The 23714-nt window shown below is 46.7% G+C and overlaps 1 protein-coding gene across 1 annotated transcript in view; it reads right to left on the bottom strand.

Annotated features, from left to right (window-relative positions):
* Fto (FTO alpha-ketoglutarate dependent dioxygenase) overlaps positions 1-23714 on the bottom strand; it is a 352191-nt gene that overhangs the window by 136560 nt on the left and 191917 nt on the right. Inside the window, exons 8-9 of the mRNA XM_029532367.1 lie at positions 21923-21930; positions 8383-8505 (exon numbers count right to left, since the gene is read on the bottom strand). Coding sequence (XP_029388227.1) covers positions 8383-8505; positions 21923-21930 — 131 coding nt within the window. The remainder of the gene's footprint in view (positions 1-8382; positions 8506-21922; positions 21931-23714) is intronic.

Raw genomic sequence — 23714 nt, 5'->3', positions numbered from 1 at the left:
TGAGTGACCGATAGAGCTTTGCCACTGTGCTCCTAGCAGCAGAGCCAGGCATGCCGGCTTAAGTTTCATCTCTACTACTGACTAGCAGTCAGCCTGGGCACGTCCAGGAGTTGTCAGCTAGTTCTAGCTCACTATTGCTACCGGTGGCTCCACCCCAGGTTTTAAGGAAAGGAGGGAGAAAGCCATGTCTATGATTGCAGCTCTCTAGGATCTTTTATCCAGGCTGGAAGATGTCACCTGCCTGGAGGGTCACGTGGATCAAGATGCTGTATTTTAGGTAAAGATGAATTGATCCAAAGTGTCTGTGAACTGCCTAGATTTTTACACCCAGTTGCTTAGAGAGCCTGGAGCCCAGACCTACATCTCTCAATTCTAGGTGCGAATGCCTAGCCCAAGCCCAGAGAAGAACGAGCGTAGGTTAGGTTTCCTCTCCACACCTCACTCAGCAGTAGCGGGCCGCCATTATTAGTGCGGGATTTCACATCAGGACACTAAGTCAAAGGAGAGGGCAGTTTGAAAGAGTGCATTCTTGACTTTGTTCTTTTGGTCTGTCTGGGCACTGTTCTATTGCTGTGAGAAGACAACGTGGCCAAGGGAATTAATAAGAGAGAGTGTTTAACTGGAGACGTGGTGCTGGTGCAGCACTCAGAGCTGACATCTGACCCTTCAGAAGAAGGCATAGAGACTGAGCCTGGCATAGGCTTTTGAAACCTCCAGATCTACTGCACCTTCTCTAACAAGGCCATACCCCCTCGAAGCCACACCCCCTAATCCTTCCTGAACAATCTACCAGCTGGGAATGAGACATTCAAACTCCCACCTGACCTATGATAAGGATGATTTTACAGAATACTTCGTGTGTGTCAGGTACTTGTCCTAGGTGTTTTATAATCACTTAAATCAATCCTATGAGACAGGCTCTACCATTATCCCTAGGCAAATGACAAAGGGGAGAAGTGAGGTTCAGAGGGAGTTAAGTAACTTGTCTACTGATGATTTTCAGTTGTACCTTCCCTAGAGTTATGGAAGTGGAGCCAAGAGTCAAACCTCAGAGTCTACACAGACGAACACTACGACATAATCATACAGTTTGCTCTAGAAAAAACCCTACTTTGTCCCACATTCAAAAATTGAGAATGAAGAATCTCTTCCAAGATTCTATTCAAGGACCTATACCATACATGGTTCTCTTTCCTTCTTACTTATTCTCAAGGACAGGCAGTTTATTTACCCACTAGCAGCCAGCACAGTGTGGCAGAGGAAGGGTAAGCCTCAGAGGCCAACTTAACTGTGAGTCACTCGAGAGCACCTAAGCAGAATCCCCGTCTTTTCTCCCTGGCACCTGGATTTCCATGAAATCGTGACTCAGTCTCTTTCTGAGTATTTGTTGTCCTGTGTCGTCACATAACCCATTTCTAATCAAGGGTTACTCATCACTCTTGCCCCAGGATAGTACCAGCTAGGAACCCGGTAAATATTTACACAGCTGACAAGCGACTCACACCAGTCACGGCAGCAATAACACCCACTGGTAAAGGACAGCACACTGTCACCCACAATCCCCAACACCTATGACACAGGTGTGGTTCTACAAGTGCTCTCTTAAGATGGATTTCCCAGCACAACACCTTTCTTAAAGGGAGGGCTTTAAAAGCGGCAAATGTCTGGTCAAGTGAGTTGGAGCCAGGGAGCAGGCAAGGGAAAATGGGTGTGGAGTCCCTAGGCCGGTGCTCCTGGGGACACTGGTGTTCTCTGGGGGCCTTTACAATGACAAAGGCAAGAGCTATCCATCACAAGTGACCATGTGTGGGGAAGCTCAGACAGGACAATTTGCTATCTTTAACCTGAATGGGATGGCGTCGGTTCAGATGTGTTGGGCTTATTTTACTGGGCTCTGTGCATTTTACAGACACACTATGCAGGCTTGCCCGGGGAAACAATGCCTGCCACCCACCCACCCTCTATGAGAAGAGAACCTCTGTAAGGAGGCTGCTCTTCAGTTATGGTCACTGCTCTGTTTCCAAAGCCTGGAGCAGGGCTTGGAAAACAGCAGCCTCCCCCTCCCACCCCAGGAAATATTTGCTGAATAAGTAAATGAGTGAATAACTATTTTCTCAAAAAAAGTTAAGAAGTACTGTCCAGAAGAGCAGCCAACAGCTCCTTACAATCAGCAGCCTGGCAGAGCTCCAACTCACTGGCCCACGTGTTGATTTTATAAGTAAGATGTGCAGAAGCCAATTGGCTTCTGTCCCCATAAAGCTGTTCAAATGACAGTAACAATGGCAGGAATAATAACACCACTGCCCACCTGAAGATCAGCTGCTGCATCTTGGTCAGTCAGTCAGGACAGGCTCTACTTTTATATAACGCTCTAATCCCTACACATTTATGAGGAGGTTTTATGGAGTTATTAGGTTTTATGGAGTAATCTGGTTCAGAGACACAAAGGACGTCGTTCCTTTGCTAAGGGTGGCAGATAGCAGAGGCAGCAATTCCTAGAGAGAAGGACAGATACACTAAAGAAAAAACAAAAACAAGAATGAGAACACCACCAACAACAACCAGTGGTGACCGTAGGCCAGTGCCTCCCAGCTTCTCAAGGCCCCGTGGTGTATTCTTGTCCCATCCTGACAGGACCCACAGAGTCATCTCTGGTAAAGTACAGCGACTTACAACTCATGCTAAAACTCCTAGTGCCCAACTGCCCGAAGAATCAGCCACTCTCCGGAGCATGAAGGACATCATCAGACATGGTCAGATAACACGGTCACAGTTTATCTTAGCAGGCGACTGTCTCAGCAGCTCAGGGCACCCCAGGGCCAGTGACTACACGTGTTGTTAGCATAACTGGAAATGAGTTGTGATCCGAATGGGATGTCACCGAGGCTCAGGGTTCCAGCAGGAAAACTAGGACAAGGTAGCTGCCCAGAGCAGCCGAAACAGACCTGAAGTCACGTGAATCTCAGTCTGGCCCTAATGGACTGCATTCAAACCTCATTCAGAGACACGATCTCTGAGAGGCCTTTGGGCCTGATCCAACCTCCCTAATTCACCACCTTCTCACCAAGGTCCACTTCTTTTCTACCCAAGGCAGGAAGTTAGGAATGGCTGGCTCAAGGACGAGAACATGGTTTTGTCCTGATCCTAGCAGAGTCCTCCGTGTCTTCTCCCCCAACTAGCCTGTGTCCAATGCTCTGTGTTTAAGATCTCACTTCCTTTTCAGCTGCAAGTGTTCCACCCTTGACGAGGACAGAGAAGTAACTCACATTCATTTCCAATATTAGGCCTCCTTTCTACCTTTAAGGTTCCAATTCAGCAAGGTTAATGGCAAGCAACAGCAAGAGAGACACCACAAGAAAAACAAAGGACTTAGAAACACAGGAATGGGCTGGGGAAGTGACATCATTCAGCCCGTTGGAGTGCCAGGTGCCCTGGCAGATGCCAGGCACATATCATGAACACCGTCTAGGCCCCTTGCTGGGATGGGACATTACTGCAATGGAAGAGACTATTAAATGTTACAACGATCCTGGCTGCAGGTGTTCCAAGTGTCAAGCAAACTGACAGATACTCTGCTTAACCTGTGGTAGAGAAACAAATATCAACACTGAGTCAAGTCAACAGAGAAGAAATATCACTCCGCATGTGCGCACACACGTACACACACATATGCATATGTGCATATACATAGGTGTGCATGAGTCTGTTATGGGAAATTGAATCCAGAACCTTGCACATGCTAAGAATGCCCACTACTGAACTACATTCCCAGAGCCCAGCTCTGCCTTTCCACAACCTACCTGAATACGCACATGAACACTCAGAGGCATGCTACTCATGAGAGTCTCAAATGTAAACCACCAGATGTCCATCAGCTGGTAACTTGGCAAATAAAATAAGGCATAATCATACAATGAAATATCATTCAACACCAAGAAGAATAGAGTATTTACATGTTATGACGTGGATAAGCCCTGAAATTAGGCTAAACAGAAGAAATTTGTGTCTATTTATAACCCTGATCATAACAGGCCAGTCTTTAGCTACAGAAAGAAATCAGTGGTTGCCAATGACTGGAGGGAAAGGGCAACCTGAGAGTGGTTAGTGCCAGACGGCGGGGCTTTGCTTAGGGTAGGGAGTGTGCTCTGACTAGACAGTGCGAGGACTGCACAGCCTTGAACAGTCACTCACTGTGCACCGCACAGCAGTGGCTTCTGGGTCCTATGACATGTTATTCTCTTTGGAGTCTACCTCCAGCTTTAAAGTCCCCTAATGACCTTGCTGGGATGACTCTGCTTCCTCCACAACAAGTTAAGGCACCGCCTGCCAGTGAGCAGTACTGTCTGCTCCCAGTGCTCAGTGGGCAGCCAGACCCTTCCCATTGGTAGGCACGCCTCTCTCCCTAATACAGTCAAGTGGAAAGCAGAAGTGAGCTTGGCTGGGCAAGGCTTGGTGGCCTTTGTTTCTGTTTCACTGTAATTACACTGCCTAGGCGAGGCTTCTATCCGGCAGACAATACAGCTGAGGGTCAGGCTTTCAGGGCCACTGCATGCTAGTCTTTGAAGACCTCTACTTGCTGAGCAGGTCACACAGAGCGGGTCACACAGAGCAGTTCCACACTCCCCCGTCTGCCTTTTATCTTGTAACCTGTGATGTCCTCGTACCCATGGAACTGGCTGCACTGTCATAGGCACAGCATTGTGTGCAATATTTTTGTATACAACTAACATACAAAACACATATAAACAGATGCTTGCTGAGTAAAACCATTCTTGCCTCAGAAAGCAGAGTCATGATGTGGCCGTGAACAGAGCTGTGGTCTTCAGCGTCACAGAGGTACAGGGCACTGTGTGTTTGTGGAATGAATAGTGGGGTACAAACTTCACTCACTGGATAAACAAAGCATCTCTTCTAGAAAAATTGCCAGGTCTTAGCTGGACGACAACAGTGCCCATGAGCCACACAGAGACCCAGTGCAGTGACATACGGGAGGGTCGGACACTGAAATGGACACCCTCCCCCACATTTTTGCAAAGCATTTTCATTAACCTCCATCACTGGAACTGAGCAAGCCGGCAGAAACAAACTGGTGCTCATTCTGACTCATGTTCAAGGCAAAGGGGGCCCTTCATCCCTGAAGCTGAACGTGGGTAATTACGCCATCAATACCTTGATGTTTTTAGTAGTCCAGGTGATATGCTGGGGATATGTATAAAATAAGCCAAGGCGCTGGGTTTTAGATTTTTATCTAGAAAAACAAGTCAGGCATGGACACTGGACTGTACCTTTTCTTTGGTGTACTTTTCAAATGATAATTCCTTCCACTGCCACCATTAAATCTTAATCCATTCCAGCTCCGTGCATGGGTCATTGAGTCTATATGTACTGCTGTTATTTTAAAATGTTTCCCCTTGGTAGGGAAAGAGGGGGAGAAAAGATGTTGAGAGCCAGATGGGCCTCTTCACAGTTCATTTATCAAACCTAATACGCTGGGCTCCACCCTCCTCTCTCTCACTATTGCGGTTAAACTTCCATATAATTTGGTAATCATTTTCATTATCAGACACTGACCCCAAAGCAGCCGATCCTGGGATATTCAGTCCTTGCAGCTGCTCTTTTTCTGCCTGCTCCTACAGTAGACCCTAAGAGCTTTGGATTTTATTAGCTGCAGACTGACCTCTGGGTTGCGGAGGTCAAGAAGGGGTCAGATCAGAGGGCTTGCCCAGTTCTTTAAAAGCTATAACAAGCTGTCCGTCAGGCAGAGTGGACTGTATAAACAAAGGCAAATCTTCAGAAATTCGGTACCTCTTCTGTTAACACTTGCCGGGCATTCACACGGTGCTCCTGATGGGGACGTGAATGGACAGCCTTAATAAGCCTATTTGGAGAGGGCTGTTTATAAGATTATCGAGTTTGGGGAAGTAAACCCAACAACGCTCAGAAGTGCCTCTAGAATCGCAGGCTTGTGTGACACTGTGACAAACTCAGTTACCCCAAGTCACTGCAGAATTGACACTTTCCTTAAGGAGCTAAATTACAGAGAACATATGCTTTTGGTTTCAGACATGCAGAGTCCCAGACAATGGCCCCACTCGGGGCCTGAGAGAGGGACACATATTTTATGACTGAGTTACAAGTTTCACTGAAAATGATCTCTGGAGATCATGATGGCAGAAGAACCTGCTGAAGGAAGGGATTTTGAAGAGGAACTGGCACTGAAGTCACTACCAGTGGGAGTCAGGCTGACTGGGTTCTTCAAGTGGTACAGCTCAATGTGTGTTATAAGTTAATTAGAGTCATCTGGATGCAACTTTCTGAAGAAAAAAAAATCTATTATCTAATCTAACTGGTCCCTTGATAGCTTTGATGAAGGTAAAAAGGCTGTAATCTACTGCTTGGCCTCTGGTGAGTGCTAATTATTTTATGTTACAGTGTGTGTGTGTGTGTGTGTGTGCGTGTGTGTTTCCTTTGTGTAATTCCTAAGCACACAATGAGCCCATCTTTAAAACCTAGGCGGCAAGCTGCAAGGAAGAGAGGCACTCTCTGGGATGGTCTATAACTTTTACCACCCCCCGCTGGACAGCCATGCAAAGCCCGGCCTGTGCCAGACACCAGGCAGTGCTTTGATGAGGAAAGAGAGGGATGTGGTGAGCGTCTGTTTATCCGGCTCACATGGATGAGGCTTTGAGATAGGGCACCGAGATGGGAGACATCAAATGGGGGTGCGGGAGGGGGATGGTTATCTAATACCCTCAGGACACTTTGCCTTTGGAGCTCGCAGGACATCGGCCTCTTGAAATTTTCTTTCAGGTGTTTGGTTTTAAGAGGGTCTGCACAGTGTCAGCCGCTAAGCCCCTTCTTCCCTCCACCTCTGCCACAAAGGACTTGTGAATTTTTGTTTCAGATGCTAGACTACATCAACTTCAACACTGGCTCCAGCTTCTGATTAAACTGTTAGCAGGAAAGGGCCAGAAACGCTGAAGCCAGACTCCATTTAAACAGGCCATCTTGGCCATGCTGTCTAATGAGTTGATGTCATAGGAAATTACTGGTAACAAACTATATGCACCCAACAAAAGACAGCCATTCCTGGTAAGCGTGCATTCTGGGCTGGGCTGTCTTTCCAGGGAAGACTGTGGGAGAGAGGATGCAGAGAAACACATTCTTCCCTCCTTTCTGATTTAATATGTAGCACTAAGAAGAAGACAGAATGTAGCAAAAGAGAGAGAAGAAAACCTTTCAGATGCCCCAATGCTGATAATTCACTATTAAAAACAATAATAGAAATAATGGTAACAGAAAAAAGCAAAATGTAATTATTAAAAGTTAAACAGTAAATCATCCCCCAGTCAGTGCTGCTGAAAATTCCTTTACTATGAACACACTGTGAGAAAGGACAGTGCTGAAAACCACGATGCTTCCCTTAAATGCGGATGGAGATCATGCAGCCCAGAGGAAGCAGTTTTCTGATGCCTGGTGAGAAGCATAGCTAACAAAAATGCCTTTCTTGGGAGACGCTGCTCATGCCTTCATCCCCTTTTAAACACATCTATTTTTCATGATCATAGTCATTAGTAAAGCTATCAATGATTGTAAATTTTGCAGTATGAAGTTTTAGAGAATATTATGGTTACCAATAAAAATGTTCTTTGACTCCCAGGCACAGAGAATTTCTAGGCATCAAATACGACTGGAACAATACACAGCATCATCTCTTGACTCCTATCGCTCCTGCACAGAGATGGATGAGAGCTCAGTGGACCAGCTACTCCAGTAAAAGAGTCCCACATTTGGAGGAGCCGGCTCTAACCTCTCCGATGTCTCAGATTCTCACATAGATGCTTCTGCTAGCTTTTGCCGGCAAGCACGTGACGTCAGAACTGGTAATTTACACAAACCTTCCATCATGACAGCTTTCTAACCATGGGTACCTTCAAGCACAAAGAAACCGGGCTGAAGCAAAAAGAATCTCTCCTGAGCCAATTCTGAAAATGAGGCGGGCCGACGAGTACACTACTCCCAAACGCTCTGCCCGCGTGCAGTGACAGAGTGGGCTTCCATGAACTTCCCAGGCACCTCCCTGACTGAATGGCCGAAGCTAGTCTAGACTGCTGGCCAGAAAGGGCGCGTGGGTATCAGGTGCTTACACTCCATTGTGCTCAAGATGCAAGCCTACCGGCTAGGTGTTACACTAGAGGACAACCTGTACACACACACGGACGATGTCGGGAATCATTATCATTGATGAGGTTACCACGGGCAGGGAAGCTAATGTGAGCTCAGAATGTCTTCACCTCAGTTCTTTCCTATGGCCCCACAGATGAGCGGAACACGCAGAGCTGGGTGGGGGAACAGCAGACCCCACCTCTGAGCAGAACAAACCTGGCATGCCACTCCTTCCTCAGATTCTGGCGCACGGTGAGCGGGACCAGGATGGCAGACAGAATCTCGCTCCTTTGTTCCACCGGGAGCCCCTCTCTTTTAACTTCGCGGAGCACCGCATTTGTCTAGAAGGAATGGTCCCCAAAAGAGAAAGAAAAAGAGAAAAATTAATAATAAAAAAAAAGCCCATAAGCAAATAAGGACAGTAAATCAATGGCTTTTTTATTACAGTTCCCTTGCTAACAAATCAATACAGTAAATGATGGTCAAAAATGGCCAGCATATATTCTGGGCTTAATCAATGTACATGGCACACAGGGTAAAACTCCAAAGCACAATCGCCTAAAGAAACGCGGCCAGGCGCCGAGCCTTCTCATTCCGTTTCCTCAGCACACCAAACCATTTGTTTCCAGGGAGCTGCCTACCATGAGCTAGTATTGGGAATGATTTTCGCTGACTGGTCACTGTGAGTTGTTTGGTTTGCCTTAAAAATACATAAATAAAAGGCTGTGGCTTTCCATTCCCGCATGGACCCTCACGGTTGCCTCGTTACTCTGACTCCCACCCGTGTTAGAGGATAGGCTGCGTTGCCATTCCTTCTCCCTGCTTGTTGCAAATCAAGATCTGGCACAGGAACAAGTAAGGGTGTAAAAATCAGACGGAGCAGTGTATCTCAATAAACGTCTCTTAAGATTTGAGAATGTTACCATCTGTTATTAACTCCTAAAGATTTTTATTTTGTTTTAAACTATGTGTACTTGTGTGTGCTCCTGTGTAGAGTGCAGGAGGGAGCTGGGTCCCTGGGACCAGGACTTACAGGTTGTGAATTGCCTGACGAGGGTGCTTAGAACAAACTTAGTACCTCTACAAGAACAGTATCTATCTACTCTAACTGCTGTCCCGCATTTACTTATTTTTTTTAACCCATTTCTTTAGTTTTGGGGTGTCTGCATCTATGTGCATGCACGGGTGCCACAGTGTGCATGTGGAACCAAGAACAACTTGTGAGAGTTGGTTCTCTTCTATCCTGTGGGACCCCAGAGCCTGACTCGGGCTGGCAGGCTTGGCAGCAAGTCTCTTTATCGGCTGAGCTGTCTTGCCAACCTCGGGAACGTTACTTTAATTTCAAGTCAGTGGTTCTATAACACTTTTTTAATAAGCACTAGTTTACCCAAATATGAATATGTGTCAAATAGAGTACAAGTCATACATATCTAGATAGTTCTAAAAACATGATGAAAATGAAGCTGGTTTTCCTTTGAATTTATAAAAATAGTTTTTGTTTGTTTTAATGAACTTTAAAGCAAAGGCTGGCGGAACTGGAGCGTCCTCCTGTGTTCTAGGCGCTCAGCTCAGGCCTTCTGTGTCTGGTCTGACGCAGCTGCTGAGCTGCAGAGCATCCACAGAACTGGAGACCCACCTCTTCACCTCACTTGGCCATACAGCATGCCCTTATTGCCCCCATTACCAGCTTGAGGAGAGGTTCAGGAGTATCTATTGTTTCTGTCGCCAACACCCACCATCTGACCCACTGTCCAGCAACAGCACCCAGATTCTCCATAGGCAAGGAAAGCCCTTTCTCTCACTGCTCCTGGCCACAGAGGACTTTCATGTCCCTATAAGGGCATGAGCCAAGCCTCCCTGGTTCTTTTATCTGGTGTGTCACACTCTTGAGAGGATGAGAAAGACAGGTGAGTATCTTCAGAGGTGATCTAATCCGTCTAGTACCTTAGCTTCTAGTGCTCCTTGTCTTCATGCACATCCTGTCAGGTCTTTCTCTGTTCCTTAATCATCTGAGTTGCCCCTGTCTTTTGAGTAAAGTCTTACCTTTTTTTTTTTTTTTTTTTTTTTTTTTTAAATAAACTCATCAAAGTCTATTTCTCATGCTTAGAATGGAATTGTCTGGCCTGGGAAAAACTAAGACAGCAGACAGTATCTCTACTGTGAAAGGTCCCTGCTGGGATAAGAACCCCTCCCTGACTCGTGCCTCTAGGGTGCAGACACTTACAGTCCTGGGAGACAGTACCAGGGGATACTCAACCCCAGAGAAGCTTTGTCTCTGACCTCCAGCCCAGAGAGGAAGCTTACTTTCTGTAGAGTCGACAACCCAAGCTCAGGAGTTACATTTCCCACTCGGGGCAGACAGGTGGTGAGAATGTGTGAAGCAAGCCAGGCGGTGGTGGCGCACGCCTTTAATCCCAGCACTCGGGAGGCAGAGGCAGGCGGATCTCTGAGTTCGAGGCCAGCCTGGTCTACAAAGTGAGTTCCAGGACAGCCAGGGCTATACAGAGAAACCCTGTCTCGAAAAACCAAAAAAAGTAAAATAAAAAATAAAAAAAATAAAAAATAAAAAAAAAGAGAATGTGTGAAGCAGAGGTGACTGCCACATGGCCATGACGGCCCCGTTACCCACCTAACCGCTTAGTATTCATCACAACAACAGAAGAGAAAGAATCATGAGATTACAGTTACACAGAGGATGATATCATAAAGCCAGGGAACTCACGAGGTGCTATGACAGGCACTCCACTGCCAAGAAGTAATGATCTCCTGTAAGAACCAGAATCCCGAGGTTCAGTTTCCTGCGCTTCTGGCATTCTCTCAGGCCCATGCGAGCTATAGAACATCTAGCACTTTTCTTTAAATTGGCCTATATTTTTAAAAAATAGAAAACGCGCACACTCTAAATAAAGACGGAGAAACCCATGGTGTCCTGCAAAGCTGAGCTGATCACCACCCAGTGAAGGCAAGCTGCCTGCCTGCCTCTCTGTGGGCCCATGGCTTGCTCAGGCTCCCTCTCAGCCAGTCACTGCTTGCTGGGCTCCTAGATGGAAGCACGGTCCTCTGCATCATGAAAGAAGGCATGAGTGTGTTGGAGAATTGAAGCCCCGTCACACTTCAGGAGGGCCTCTGACACCGTCACACAGACTGAAAAGAGGCCAAGACAATCTCCTCTTCCTCTTCCTCTTCCTCCTCCTCCTCCTCCTCCTCCTCCTCTTCCTCACAGTACTCCAGGTGCGACTCCTCAGTGGCACTGAACTTTGTCCTGGGGATGCCCATGGGCTTCAGGCCACAGTCAGGAGGGAAGGCCTGACAGCAATGGTATTACTACAGAGCATTTCCTAGGTTTTGAGGGAAGCCACTGAACGAAAGGAAATTTCAGAATGTCAAAAGAGCATTCCTTTTACAAGATAATTAACTGATATTTCTCTTTATAGTAATAGGGCTCTTCAAGGTTGATTTATCTGGGGAATATTAGTAGGTATTTCCCCATTAGTACCAACATAGGACATTAGTGTATGTTCCATTTTATAAAAACAGTCACCTATTCCCCCAAACATATTATCTCTCCCCTCACCCACAAACAGGGAAAGCAAGGCACAGAGTTAAGAGCATGTCTCCAGTGTTACATTCCTTTTCAATAAAGTCTGAGAGGATACTGTCAGGTAAGAATGACCCAAGCAAGGGCAGGTACTCAGTCCAAGGCATCCTCTAACGGCAAGGCCCTTCTCTATCTACATACGGACACCCAGACAGGGCCTCTCTCTGAGCTCCTGGCCTGAATGTCCAGCATACCTGCCATTCTCATTCACAGTGTTCAGCTTCATCTCAAACTCATCTACCATGTGAAATGTCATGCTAGTTCAACAAAAAGATGCCAGAAAGTTCTGTCTATTTGAAATTAGAAAGAAAAAAAGAAAGAAAGAAAGAAAGAAAGAAAGAAAGAAAGAAAGAAAGCTACCCACCAACCATACCACGTCCCTCTGAACATTCTAAGTGGTGGAAAAGGCTCTCCTTCTAGAGTAGATTTCACTTCTGCACTGGGCCTCACTTTTCCTGACCTCCACCCATTAGGTAGTTAGGGCCTCTCTTCTTTCCTAGGTTCCTCCCCTCCTTGTCTCCTAGGTGAATCTTCTTTCTGAGACCATCAACTGAGGTCATAACCTCCATTCTCTTGTTTCTTGCTGGCTTTTTCTATAGAAAGAGCTTTAGGGGGGTCCCTGTAGATGCATGACATCTACACGTCTACCCTCCAAACTGAGTTCTACCTCATGCAGCCAACAACTGGCTTAAACATGACACCTCCAACACAGTATCATAGCCTCCGTGTGGCTCCCGTCTCTCTTCTCTTCCTGAATCCTACCAGAAAACAAATGGCACCATTACCACTGCAATGACACAAACTCCATCCCAGGGATCATCTAGTAGCACGGCCCCTCCTCCCACACACTCCCTTCACGTCAGCACTAACATTCACCTCTCTCTCTGATTTATACACACACACACACACACACACACACACACACACACACACACACACACAGTTGTAGTCTTCCGACACAGCAGAAGAGGGAGTCAGATCCCATTACAGATGGTTGTGAGCCACTATATGGTTGCTGGGAATTGAACTTGGGACCTCTGAAAGAGCAGTCAGTGCTCCTAACCACTGAGCCATCTTTCCAGCTCCTGCACCCTCTCAGTCCCGACCTCTCTCCTGTACCATAGGATGGACTCCAAATTGTTAGCACTCTTACCTTTCCGTGCATTTCTTACTTCAAGAGAACATGTTGGGGTGTAGCATGCACAAGTTCCCGGGGAGGGGCAGGGGAAGAGGTGGAGAACGGCAGTAGGTTGGGGGAGGAGAGGAAGAGAAGGAAAGGGACGGGACAGAAAGGGGTCATTTTTCACAGTACAGGTCTGAAAAGTGACTTTCTCTCGAGTAATTCAGCATTGGCCACACAGTGGTTTGTGAGCCAGGTGTATGAAGTCCTGGTGCTTCCAAGAAGCAGAGTAACCTCAAAGATGAGGATCTTTGGCTTCCAAACCCCAACACAACCAGGGTGTTTCTGCTTATGTATGCTTTAGTTGTTAAAGCTCAGGAGATAAAAAACAAAAGGAAAAATGAAAACAAAACAAAACAAAATATATGTTTTAAAAGCTCAAATTCTCAAGCAATGCAAAACCAAAGCCAAAAATGACAGAAAAGAAAGCCTGGGATCCCGAGTCCCGCTGGCTTTGCCAGTTTTATCTCCTGTCCCACATAAGCCACTGGGGACACCCTGCAAACACCAGGTTGTGCTACAGGTTGCACTCCCTTGACCCCTACTCCTTCTTGTAGACATATCTTAGATCACACTTCCTTAGTGAAAAGCCTTCCATGAGCCACAGACTGGTACCAAACGAACCACATCTCAGTCCACTGTGTGCCTTTAGCTATCGCCACGATTCCTCTCCACAGGCCCAGTTCTGTGGACAGACAGGCTCCACGTCTGCTTCCAAGGCTCCTGGGAGGGCAGTGAACCACGCAGTGGACTCCTGATGGACATGTCTGAATGTATGAAGCCCAATGATATGCTGTAGGGCACCTGGTGCGTAAGGCAAGCGGTTACGTAGACGGGACTTTGCCAAAGGAGTATTTGATTCAAAGTGCTCCTGAAATGCAGCTAAGAATTTGTAAAACCTCCTCTAAAGCCATACAATTGAGAGGAAAAAAAGCATATGTGCCAAAGTCAACTCTCATGCGGGTGGATTGCCTACAGCACGGCGTCTCTGCAGTAACGTCACGTCCGGTCTGCGGCCGCACTCTGTGATAAGCCACGTCAACAGAGAAACCCACTCAGAGCCCAGAGACACACAGGACACTAACACCCTAAGAATTCCACAAAGCCTTTACTTTCTTCTCCCTTAAATCTACACGCACAAAAGCAAGGGGGGGGGGGGAGAATCGTTAACAAGGAGGGAATCGAAGGAGGAAGGAGGGCGGGAAGGAAACAAACTTTAAGGGATCTTGAATTTTAGGCTTACAATTCAGTCTTCTTTGAAAAGAATTTAATTCTTAATTTATTAAATTAAAACAGAACTCATTTAATTTTGGTTAAACATACAACCATATTCAGTAATTTTTTTACATGCCTAGTAATGGGTGCTTGTATGAACACACTGCCAGAATGCAGACTTTGGTACATGCAGGCTTTCAGAGAGGAATCCAAGATGAAAGGAAGACCTGATATGTGCTTGGTACTAATAATTCAATTAAAGCCATGGATTCCATCAGGCCTCTCTTGAAATGGAGTAATAGTTCTGACCAATCCCAGAACACCCACTGAGTCCTACCATCATAAAGTCAGAGGACTTGCACTTAAAGAAATGTGGCATACAGGCAACCCGAACAGCATTCAACAAATGTGGCTGGTAATACCTCTGCTTAGTTTGTTTACGTTGGGCATTCTTGTAATTTCAAAATTACCAACACCAGGATCCCAGAGTCACAAGATTTGTCTACTTCCCAGCTCCCATCTTTACTATCACCAGAGAAGTAGCCCCCCTAAAACTATACGACCATAACGGTCTTCTGTCAGGAGTGTGTTCTGCCTCCCCCCCCCACACACACAAATTACAAAGCTATGCTCTGAGTGATACTGCAGGCTAAGGTTCAACTTGTGAAGAAACTTGGTTTCAGATGTTATCAGCCAGGAAAGCTATTTCCCCACATCAGCACTGTCAAAAACCCAACCGGCCTCCCCTCTTCAAAAGTCCAGGGGTCCTTTCTTCCTTTCCTCTTTTCTTCCATCCCCTCCCCCTTTAAGAAGAAAGGTTCTGAGCCCACTGAGATAGCCTTGGTCCCATCAAAGAGAGGTCGGGCTCAGGTCTTCCCTCATTTACTCATTGTCAACTCGAGATGGCTCTTTTGTGTGGCCTCCGAAGCGCAATGCTGAGTGAAGCCTTCACATTTTCTACACTGGACGGGCACCACCAAAGATCTCCACTGCTCTTGGACCCGGAGCTCAGCAGAACAAATAAACACTCCTCAGCCCGGTTGGCCTCCTTTATCTCCCTTTCTGGGAGCGGGAGATTTGGGGGTGCCAATGTTTACACAATGTTAAAACTTTCTTTCCCCTGTTTCCTGAATTTGAGAAAACACATCCTGGATGACCTCGGGTAGGAGATAAGACCAAGTCACCGCTGGGTGCCACCTCCACTGGACTAGAGGAGGCAGCTGTCTTAGGTCACCGCCCCCCCCCCCCCACCCCCCCCCCCCCAGACTATTTACCAGGCTAGAGAGAGAGAGAGATAAGCTGGCTGTCTTAGAGGGGAGCGCAAAGGCAGAAGTCTTCAAGAGGTTCCCAACAAAGCTGCTTTTCATTCCCACCTAAAGGCACGCCTGCTTCAGTGGGTCTCAGAGACCCTCCGCTTGCTTCAGTGGGTCTCAGAGACCCTCCGCTTGCTTCAGTGGGTCTCAGAGACCCTCCGCTTGCTTNGACCCTCCGCTTGCTTCAGTGGGTCTCAGAGACCCTCCGCTTGCTTCAGTGGGTCTCAGAGACCCTCCGCTTGCTTCAGTGGGTCTCAGAGACCCGCTTCATTGGAATGGAGAGTTCACCAAGTGTGCCCAAGGAGATGTTCTCTAAGGCATCTGTGGGCTTGCGAGGGAAGCTGAGGACACTAGTGAAAAACCCTGAGGAGAAAGGATTGTGGGGGAAATGAGTCTTTAATGAATTCCCTTACTTCCAAAGGGGTTTAAGTGATAATAGCAAGGACTCCCTAAGGCTGCTGTAAATACTCAGTGTGACAGGCCACACAAAGTGGTCGGCACACTACGGCACAGTGACAAGATGCTTAACCAATGTTAGTATTGTCACCTATAAAAAAGGCTTGGGAAAAAATGACACAGGAGAGTGGACATAGATACTGATTTAGGAAAACAAAAGTTAAATCCTCATGACTGGAAACAGTGGCTTCTTTTCTTTCACAGTGCACTCAGTGTCCATAATCTCTTGTCCTCCTAGTAGAGAAATCACTGCACCCCATCTGCTCCCTGCCTAGCGCAGCCCAGGCTCTCAGGGTAGTCCTGTGCTTGATGGCTCTGGAGGGGTCCTTGTGGGTGACTGCCTTTGTCTGCTTCACCTGGGACAGCAGGGCAGTGTCTGCAAGTAGGACTTCAGAGCTCTTGTTGCAACCACATGTTTCAGATGGTGGTGAAAGAAAGCCTGTGCTGTTGTTTATTTCTTGTTTCCTCCTTTAGGAAGGAGAAAAAGTGGAAGAAGGAAGGACGGGAGAACAGGGAGAAATGAGAGGCGGCGGGAGAAGAGTAGGAAAGGGAGGTAGTAGAGGAAGGAAAGAGGAAAGGGGGGAAAGAACAGAGAAAAGAAGAGAATACAAAGCGGAGGGGGGCGAGGTGAAGATGAGGAAGGAGAAATGTGTTGTTTGTAGAAGCCAGCCACTTGGACCATGGCGCCAGCCAGCCCCATGCTCCCATTTCACGCCGTCCCCGCTGCCCCCCTGGCACAGGTACAACTTGGTGTTGACTTCAGTGCTTTAGAGGAGCCCTTGGCCGATTTGGCCCATGATTAATTGCCAAAGACATGGCTGGCCATATGGAACAGAGAAAGCATCAAGTAATTCATACGTCTGTGTGCGATCACCAGGCCCTGTATTTTAATGCCCAGGAAGGAGCTCGTCCAACACAGCCCCGGTGTCTTGCCCCTGACAGCCCATTAAGAAACCTCAGAGCTCCCAGACCAAGTTCCTCTACTGGCTTTTCAATAGCAGCCTAGTAGAACAGAGGCCCAGCTAGCCTTAAATCTTTCACATACAGAACGTTAACTACGGCCACAGAAACAACGGGCTTCTTAGGACGGAATGGGATTTGATGGCTAGCCTCTGCATGCTGACTGACTGGTTTTGGTTTTTTTTTTTTTTGTTGTTGTTGTTTTTTTAAAACCCTAATGGAGTTTACAAAATCATTGTTCTTTTTCTTTTTTCCTGTTTTCTAAGCAGCCTAAAAGATTCACCTGTGTCAGGAGCCTACCCTTCATCACTGTTAGTGCCTGCTACCTAATAAAGTTGATTCATAGCGAGGTGAAAGACACAGCTTAATTATTCTCCCAAGCAGCCCCGGAGCCACTGGAAACAAGAGCAAACTGCAGCTCCCCAGGAGGAGGGCGCCCCAGACACACTTGCATGATTCTTCCTCCTTCTCCATCACTCTCAGATACAACCATTCAACAAGGGAGTGAATACTACTAACTCACCACCCTAAAAGACATGAGGTACCACGCAAGGGAGGAGGGTGCCGCGCACCCAGGAACAAGTTTACCCCAGCTTTACCTGCTACTCCCTACAGCCTGTGCACACATTTCCACAACCATGTCTTCCAGTTGCTTCTGTCAGCTCTGACACTTGTTGGTACTGATGACTCTGTTGACACTTTCTGCTAGAAAATATTTACATGGCATCTCTTGTGCGCTGTATTTTAGTTGCTGTAATTATCCCCACCCTGGAAGGCAACACAGAGTCGGACTGCCTATTCATTAGCAGGGCTGTAATCGCCTCCACCGCCAAACTGAGCTCCCAACCTGTGTAGAGCTTTAAGCCAGAGGAAACTACTGCCTCTCTGTGGCTTTTCTTTGCTGGAATTATGCTGGTGCTTTCCAGAACAAGCAACTTAACCAGTAGACAAGGCCAGGAAGAGCAAGAAGAACCAGAAGTGTGGAAATAGAGTAAAGAATAGGGAGATTATATATCTCCCTATTCTAAATCAAGATGTCTTCGCAGAAAGAAGTAGTCTCACTCGCTATTACAGAACCATTTTGTTTCTCTGATTTTTAGTAAGTTCTATAAAGTACGATGATAATTTTATTCTCTCTTGGTCAACTTTCACCTGGCCTCTTAAGGGTAAAAAAAAATGATGGAGAGACATTTAATGACTCAATGAGCAGCATGCTAATTCGTAAATCTCAGTGCACTGGAACTGCAACTGTATCCCTGATATACTACAAATAAAGGCATTACGTCTAATCCATGGAAATAAACCCATCAGAGTGGTATAACTACCCATACAGAAAGCAAAGGGGTTAATGTCCAGCACAGAACATCAGTGGATCTAGGTAAGCACAGACATGCCTGTATATTTCCCATCGTGAATACTAGAATGGTAGCTGACTTTTTTCCAGTTATTGTGGAGGTGCCTGGCCTTGTCATTTATCTTTTCATGGAAAGCTATTCACTCTATAAATGAAAGCAAGAACACTCCCACCACCACCACCACCACCACCTCACCAGGATACACATGTCACTGATCTCCAGCCTCTACCTGTAAGAATGTTGCTACGCAATCTGCTCACAGCCTAGCTGAGGGTGAAGCAGCGGGTGACTACAACAAGCACTAAGGAGCCCGACAGGACCACATCCGGCCTAAAGGTGGCTGAGCATTCACCACTCCCTGGGCATGTGAAAGTTACCCAAGCGCTCCATCAGGTCGGCTCCCGCCTTCCCCCGAAACATCAGTAGCACAAAGACTGAAGTGGCCTGTCATGCGCACTGGATTATATGAAGTGTAAAACATTTCGGGAGAGGGAGGAGGAGACTTTTGAAAGGGAATGGGAAAAAGAAATCACACTTGCAAGAGGATCCAGCTGACAGCTCAGTCCCTAACAAGGAAGACAAGTGAGTATGTTCAGATGCTCTGTGAATGCAGGCAGAGCACGGGCCTTTGTCTGCAGCCCTACAGTGTGTCCTTAACCCAACTGCTGCCTGCACCACTGAACATATGTTTTCTACACAAGAGCCGAAGCAGAAAAGGCTCTTTGTTATAACTCACTCTTTGTATCTAGCCACCCCTCCCCCTTCCACTCACCCATTCTCTCGGTGACATCCAAGCCAAAGCCCCCGTGGAAAGTTTAACGGCTTGGGACAGGGAAGCCAGAGGCCTTCTTGCTGCCCTCAGACTTGGAGAAATGGCCCCACAGTGACACTAGGGGCAAGACCCACAGTTACCAAGCGCATCCTTCCACCAGGCCAAGGGCATGTTACCCACGCTACCTCATCTAATGCAGCTCTCACCATGTGAGAGCAGTCTCTGTGTTAAATGTGGAAACTGAGGCACAGAGACGAGAGTAAATTACTCATAGTGCTTATGGGACACTACACACACACACACACACACACACACACACACAGACAGACACGCATGCACACATGTGATTCTGCATTTTAAATGTTTCTACATCTGAGCATGCATCTGGTCACTGTAGTGCTCAAACACAAGCAAAGCTGGTTAGGCTGCTGAAGAAATGGTGTCCATGATGATGATTCAGATCTCCCTGAACTGGGACTTCAGTATGGGGAAGAAAGGCAAGAGCCCCTTAGGGTAGATGTCCTATGGTGGCCAAGCTGGCCATAGGCAAGTGACTTCTCTCTGGTCTTAGTTTACCCACCTGAAAATATCAGTAGTTACTGTCTTTACCTCAGGGATCCGAGGGGATTCATGTGTAGCTATGGTTTTCACCAAAACTCTGCTGTGGAGATTTAGAGAAACAGAGTATGTTGGCCAGTTACAGGTATTAAAACAGATACCTCTCCTGGGTTAGTGACCTGTCCTGCTGCTATGTCCAAATGCCTGACGAAAAGCAACTTAAGGAGGTAAGATTTACTTTGTCTTATTGTCTCAGGAGACACAGTCTATTATGGCGGGGAAGGGTAAACTGGCTGGTCACGCTGCATCCACAGTCAGGAAGCAGAGACAGACAAATGCCTAGACTCAGCTGGCTTCCTTTTGTCCCTTGTTATCTGGATGGGACTGCAGGTCATGGGGTGAGAGCACATTCATAATCAAGGTGTCTTCCCTACTCAAGTAACCCCCTCTCACACAGAAGTGAGTCTCCCAGATGACTCCAAATCCAGTCAGGTTGGTAGTGAAGAGGAGCCCACACTTTCTGTTGCTCCCCTGTGCCTCCTGTTCTGTATTTACAGCACACGTGGAATCTCCTGGTGGGAGTGCTAAGTTGTGGTAATCATGATGTAAGAGGCACATCACCTGGTGCGCTGTGCATCCCAGGCCTGCTCATGAGCTCTGCATCACTGAATCCTGCCTAGTCTGTGAGAGAAAGGTATTTACAGTGCTTTCACTGTGATTTGATTTTAGTGATTTGTCAGATTTCATTCTATTAGTAAGGAACAGAGTCACATCTAACCCAAGGGGCCAGGTGCCAACACAGGTCTACACTTACTTGTTCATTGCAAGATGCTTTTAGGAACATTATCTCAATGATGCCAGCTGCGTGAAGCAGTTATTGTTTATTGCATCTTTATAGATGAAGAAGCTTAGTTGAGTTAAATGAACCATCAAATAGTAAAATTCAGTGAAGGAGTTGAGATACCATTTGATGTTCTAATTCCAGGCTCATGACACTTTATACTAGGCACACAGAACACAGGGCAAAGGCAACTTCCCATGTGAGGAACGATAGTTGAGTCTATGCTCCATGGTAGATATCGAAAGGTCTGAATCCTTAGCTACCAGGAGCGTCCAATTTAATAGGGAACTACACACGTAGGGTGGAGAATGAGGGTTAACTAAGGGTGCTTAACTAAGCTTTCAGAATAGCATTTAATTTACAAAGTATGACTCTGTTCCATTATTGTGCCCTCTTCATTGACTCTCATAACATTAGCAGCGCCGTTTAACACTGATCAGCTAAGTAATACTAAGTATTCTTCCTGTTTTATCTATGACAATAAAAACTAAAACATGTACCTACAAGAAGAAAGCTATGACTTACATACACCATCATAAAAAATCTAGCCACGACTATTTTAGTTTCCTTAAGATTCCCAAAGCAAAAACTCTGGCCCACTATAAGGAGGTGGCTAATGACAGTGTGACTTTTTAAAACTGCAGACAATCTGGGGCAGTGCCGTGAGCAGTCGCCATATTTGTGGTTAGAGCAAAACGACACTACTCAACCAGATGCAGCTCTCACCTATAAGCAGCAGCAACTATGGAAGCCTAGAGGTGCTTCACTCACTGACCGGAGGCTGTGCAGGATGGCCAGGCACACACACTCTCATCCAGGATTGTGAGGTGACTCTTCTGTCCGCCGCCACTTTGGTTCTTGACAAAGTCTTAGCCGTATGTTTTGGTGCTGAGTAAGCAGACATGCACCACCATACCCAGTTAACCGTGTGACAAAATTCTCTAGCAGGGAGTCGGCAGTTTATGTAGAGTTTGTTAAAGTGTTACTAGTAGGCATGAAAAGGAAAACACGCCACCCAGGAGCTATCATCACAAGTATTACCAGAAGGGGCTGATACCCACAACTACTAGTTGCCAACACTCACCAACTGCCATGTCCTGTCCTGATCATTTTTCAGATTCCCAATTTAAATCCCTAGGGCAATGTGGTGAATTAACTCATTGAAAAACTTTTATTTTAATCATCTTCATACTTCATAGATAAGCAACCAAGACATGGGATAGGGTTGAGCCACAGGCTTAAGGATCCAGATGGAGCGCTCCATCTCCAGACCCCACATAAAAGTGGAAGAGAGGAACAGACGCCATGAAGTTGTCTTCTGATGTCTGCAAGCTCATTCTGCTCATATGTGTACCAATATACATTACACATGGCCACACGGTCCTCTTCCACATCCAAATCATCCTAAATGCTAATGAAAGTGTTGTGTAACCCACCTCAAACCACAAAGCTAGGCAGGCCTGAAACACAACATAGCAGCCCATCAAATCTTCCCATAGTCTGTGTAGGTCATGCTGGAGTAGCTACACCCAGGCTCCGAGCATGGACACTGCCCAGGACCCAGGAGTGGAGGTGGTGAGCAAAAATGTGGAAGTGTTCAGTCTCCGGGACGGCCTGTGCTAGTGGGAGCAAGGGCTCTCTCCATGGCTGTTGGGACTCTTACCTGGGCACAAGCACAGAGGGCCTGACTGAAAAACACTTCAATTAACCCACTTAGAAAACTCCATCAGAGTCCACATGCCAACCCTCACTGAGAGGCTCTTCCCAGGAGATCCCACATTGTGCCAACCTGGCTTCAAAAGTAACCATGATAAGCACCATTTCTTACCAGAGAGAGGCTAGAGTCCCAGGATTACAAACTACTATAGATTTCTATTTGAAAAGCTAAAAGCAATAAAAAATAATTGAGGGCTTTTTCATCTTTTCTCATGTTTTTAAATGTACGTGAAAGACATACAAGTATCACAAGAAACACTAACTTCTGAATGCTGTGATTATATCTGAAAGGTTATAGTTTAAGGTAATCCTATCTCAAGCTCTACCTCTGAAGATGGGCTGGGGATGTAGCTCAATAGTAAGGTGATTGCCTGGCATGTGCGCGTGCATACACACACATACACACACACACACACACACACACACACACACACACGGTCCTCCCTTTTAGCAGCTGCAGTTCTATCCACAAGTTTAGCATCGTCAACCACAACCCTCACTGGACCAAATATGTAGCCAAGGCGGCAAAAATGCAGCTTCCTTCTGGCAGGAAAGGGCTCCCAGCAATCACACAGCAGTGTGTGGGAGCATCTGTCACTTATTAGGATTTGTGTCTGGAGTTTGCGGGAGCAGGATTTTCAGCTCCAGACGTGTCGCAGTGTATGAAAGGAAACTATCACTAGCCTGCGTTCGTTTCCTTCTACCACCCCAACTGTGATCTGGAATCAAAGGAACAATCAGGGGTGGCTCATGGGAACACAGAAGGGCTGGGCACAAGGATGGATACTAACTTTTATCACAAGCAGCAACAGGAACCGTGTGGGAGCCTGCCTTTGCCCTATGGGTCATCTTTTAATGTCTCAGAGTGTCCTGAGGTCTAGAGTTAGAAACTACATTCCATTCCATTTTAGGAAGAGAAAAAACCCTTAATTATTCCAACCCAGATTGTTAATCCCCTTTTAAAAGCAACACCCCCTGGTAAAGCACCTGGATATAAACAGACAAGGGTGGCAGGAGTTTAACCCTGGCTTTAGGGAGCTCCTGTGGTTTGCACAAACCTGTATTGAGAGCCCCCAAGGACAGCAGAAGTCACATTTCTGCCTGGATTTATACAGTGGACACGCTCCTGCTGCTGGCCTGCATGTCCACTGTGCTCTAACTTGCCACACTGCCAACAGTTTCATGCTTTGATAGGCAGATATTATTGGCTCATCTTTGGGAAATAATTGCCTCTCCTGTCTTGTTTAGTGGCAATACACTCCAAACCCAAAGATGAAACCCGTTTACAGAAGCATCAGCGGGTGCGGCCCTTTCCTGCTAAACTGGTCTCCGAGAGGCTGAACAGAACAGTTTAAATCTGGGGTCTGGACAATGGGGGTTCTAAAAGGGTTAGAAAAGTGGGCAACAACTGAACCCCCTCCTCCCTCCCGGGCTCGAGTCTACCACCTGCTGCGGTGTTTTTGTTTCAGTAACAAAGAGGCCTTCACATTTGCGGCTCATATTTAATGTTGGCTGAACTGGCCCCTCGAGTTTTGGTTAACTCTTACGGGGCAGAAAAAGGAATATTTCTTGCCTGGCAAAACT

This window comes from Mus pahari, chromosome 20, assembly GCF_900095145.1.
Source record: "Mus pahari chromosome 20, PAHARI_EIJ_v1.1, whole genome shotgun sequence".
Taxonomy (NCBI): Eukaryota; Metazoa; Chordata; class Mammalia; order Rodentia; family Muridae; genus Mus; species Mus pahari.
Note: the sequence above shows the minus strand (reverse complement) of the source record. Positions and strands in the feature narration are given on the sequence as shown.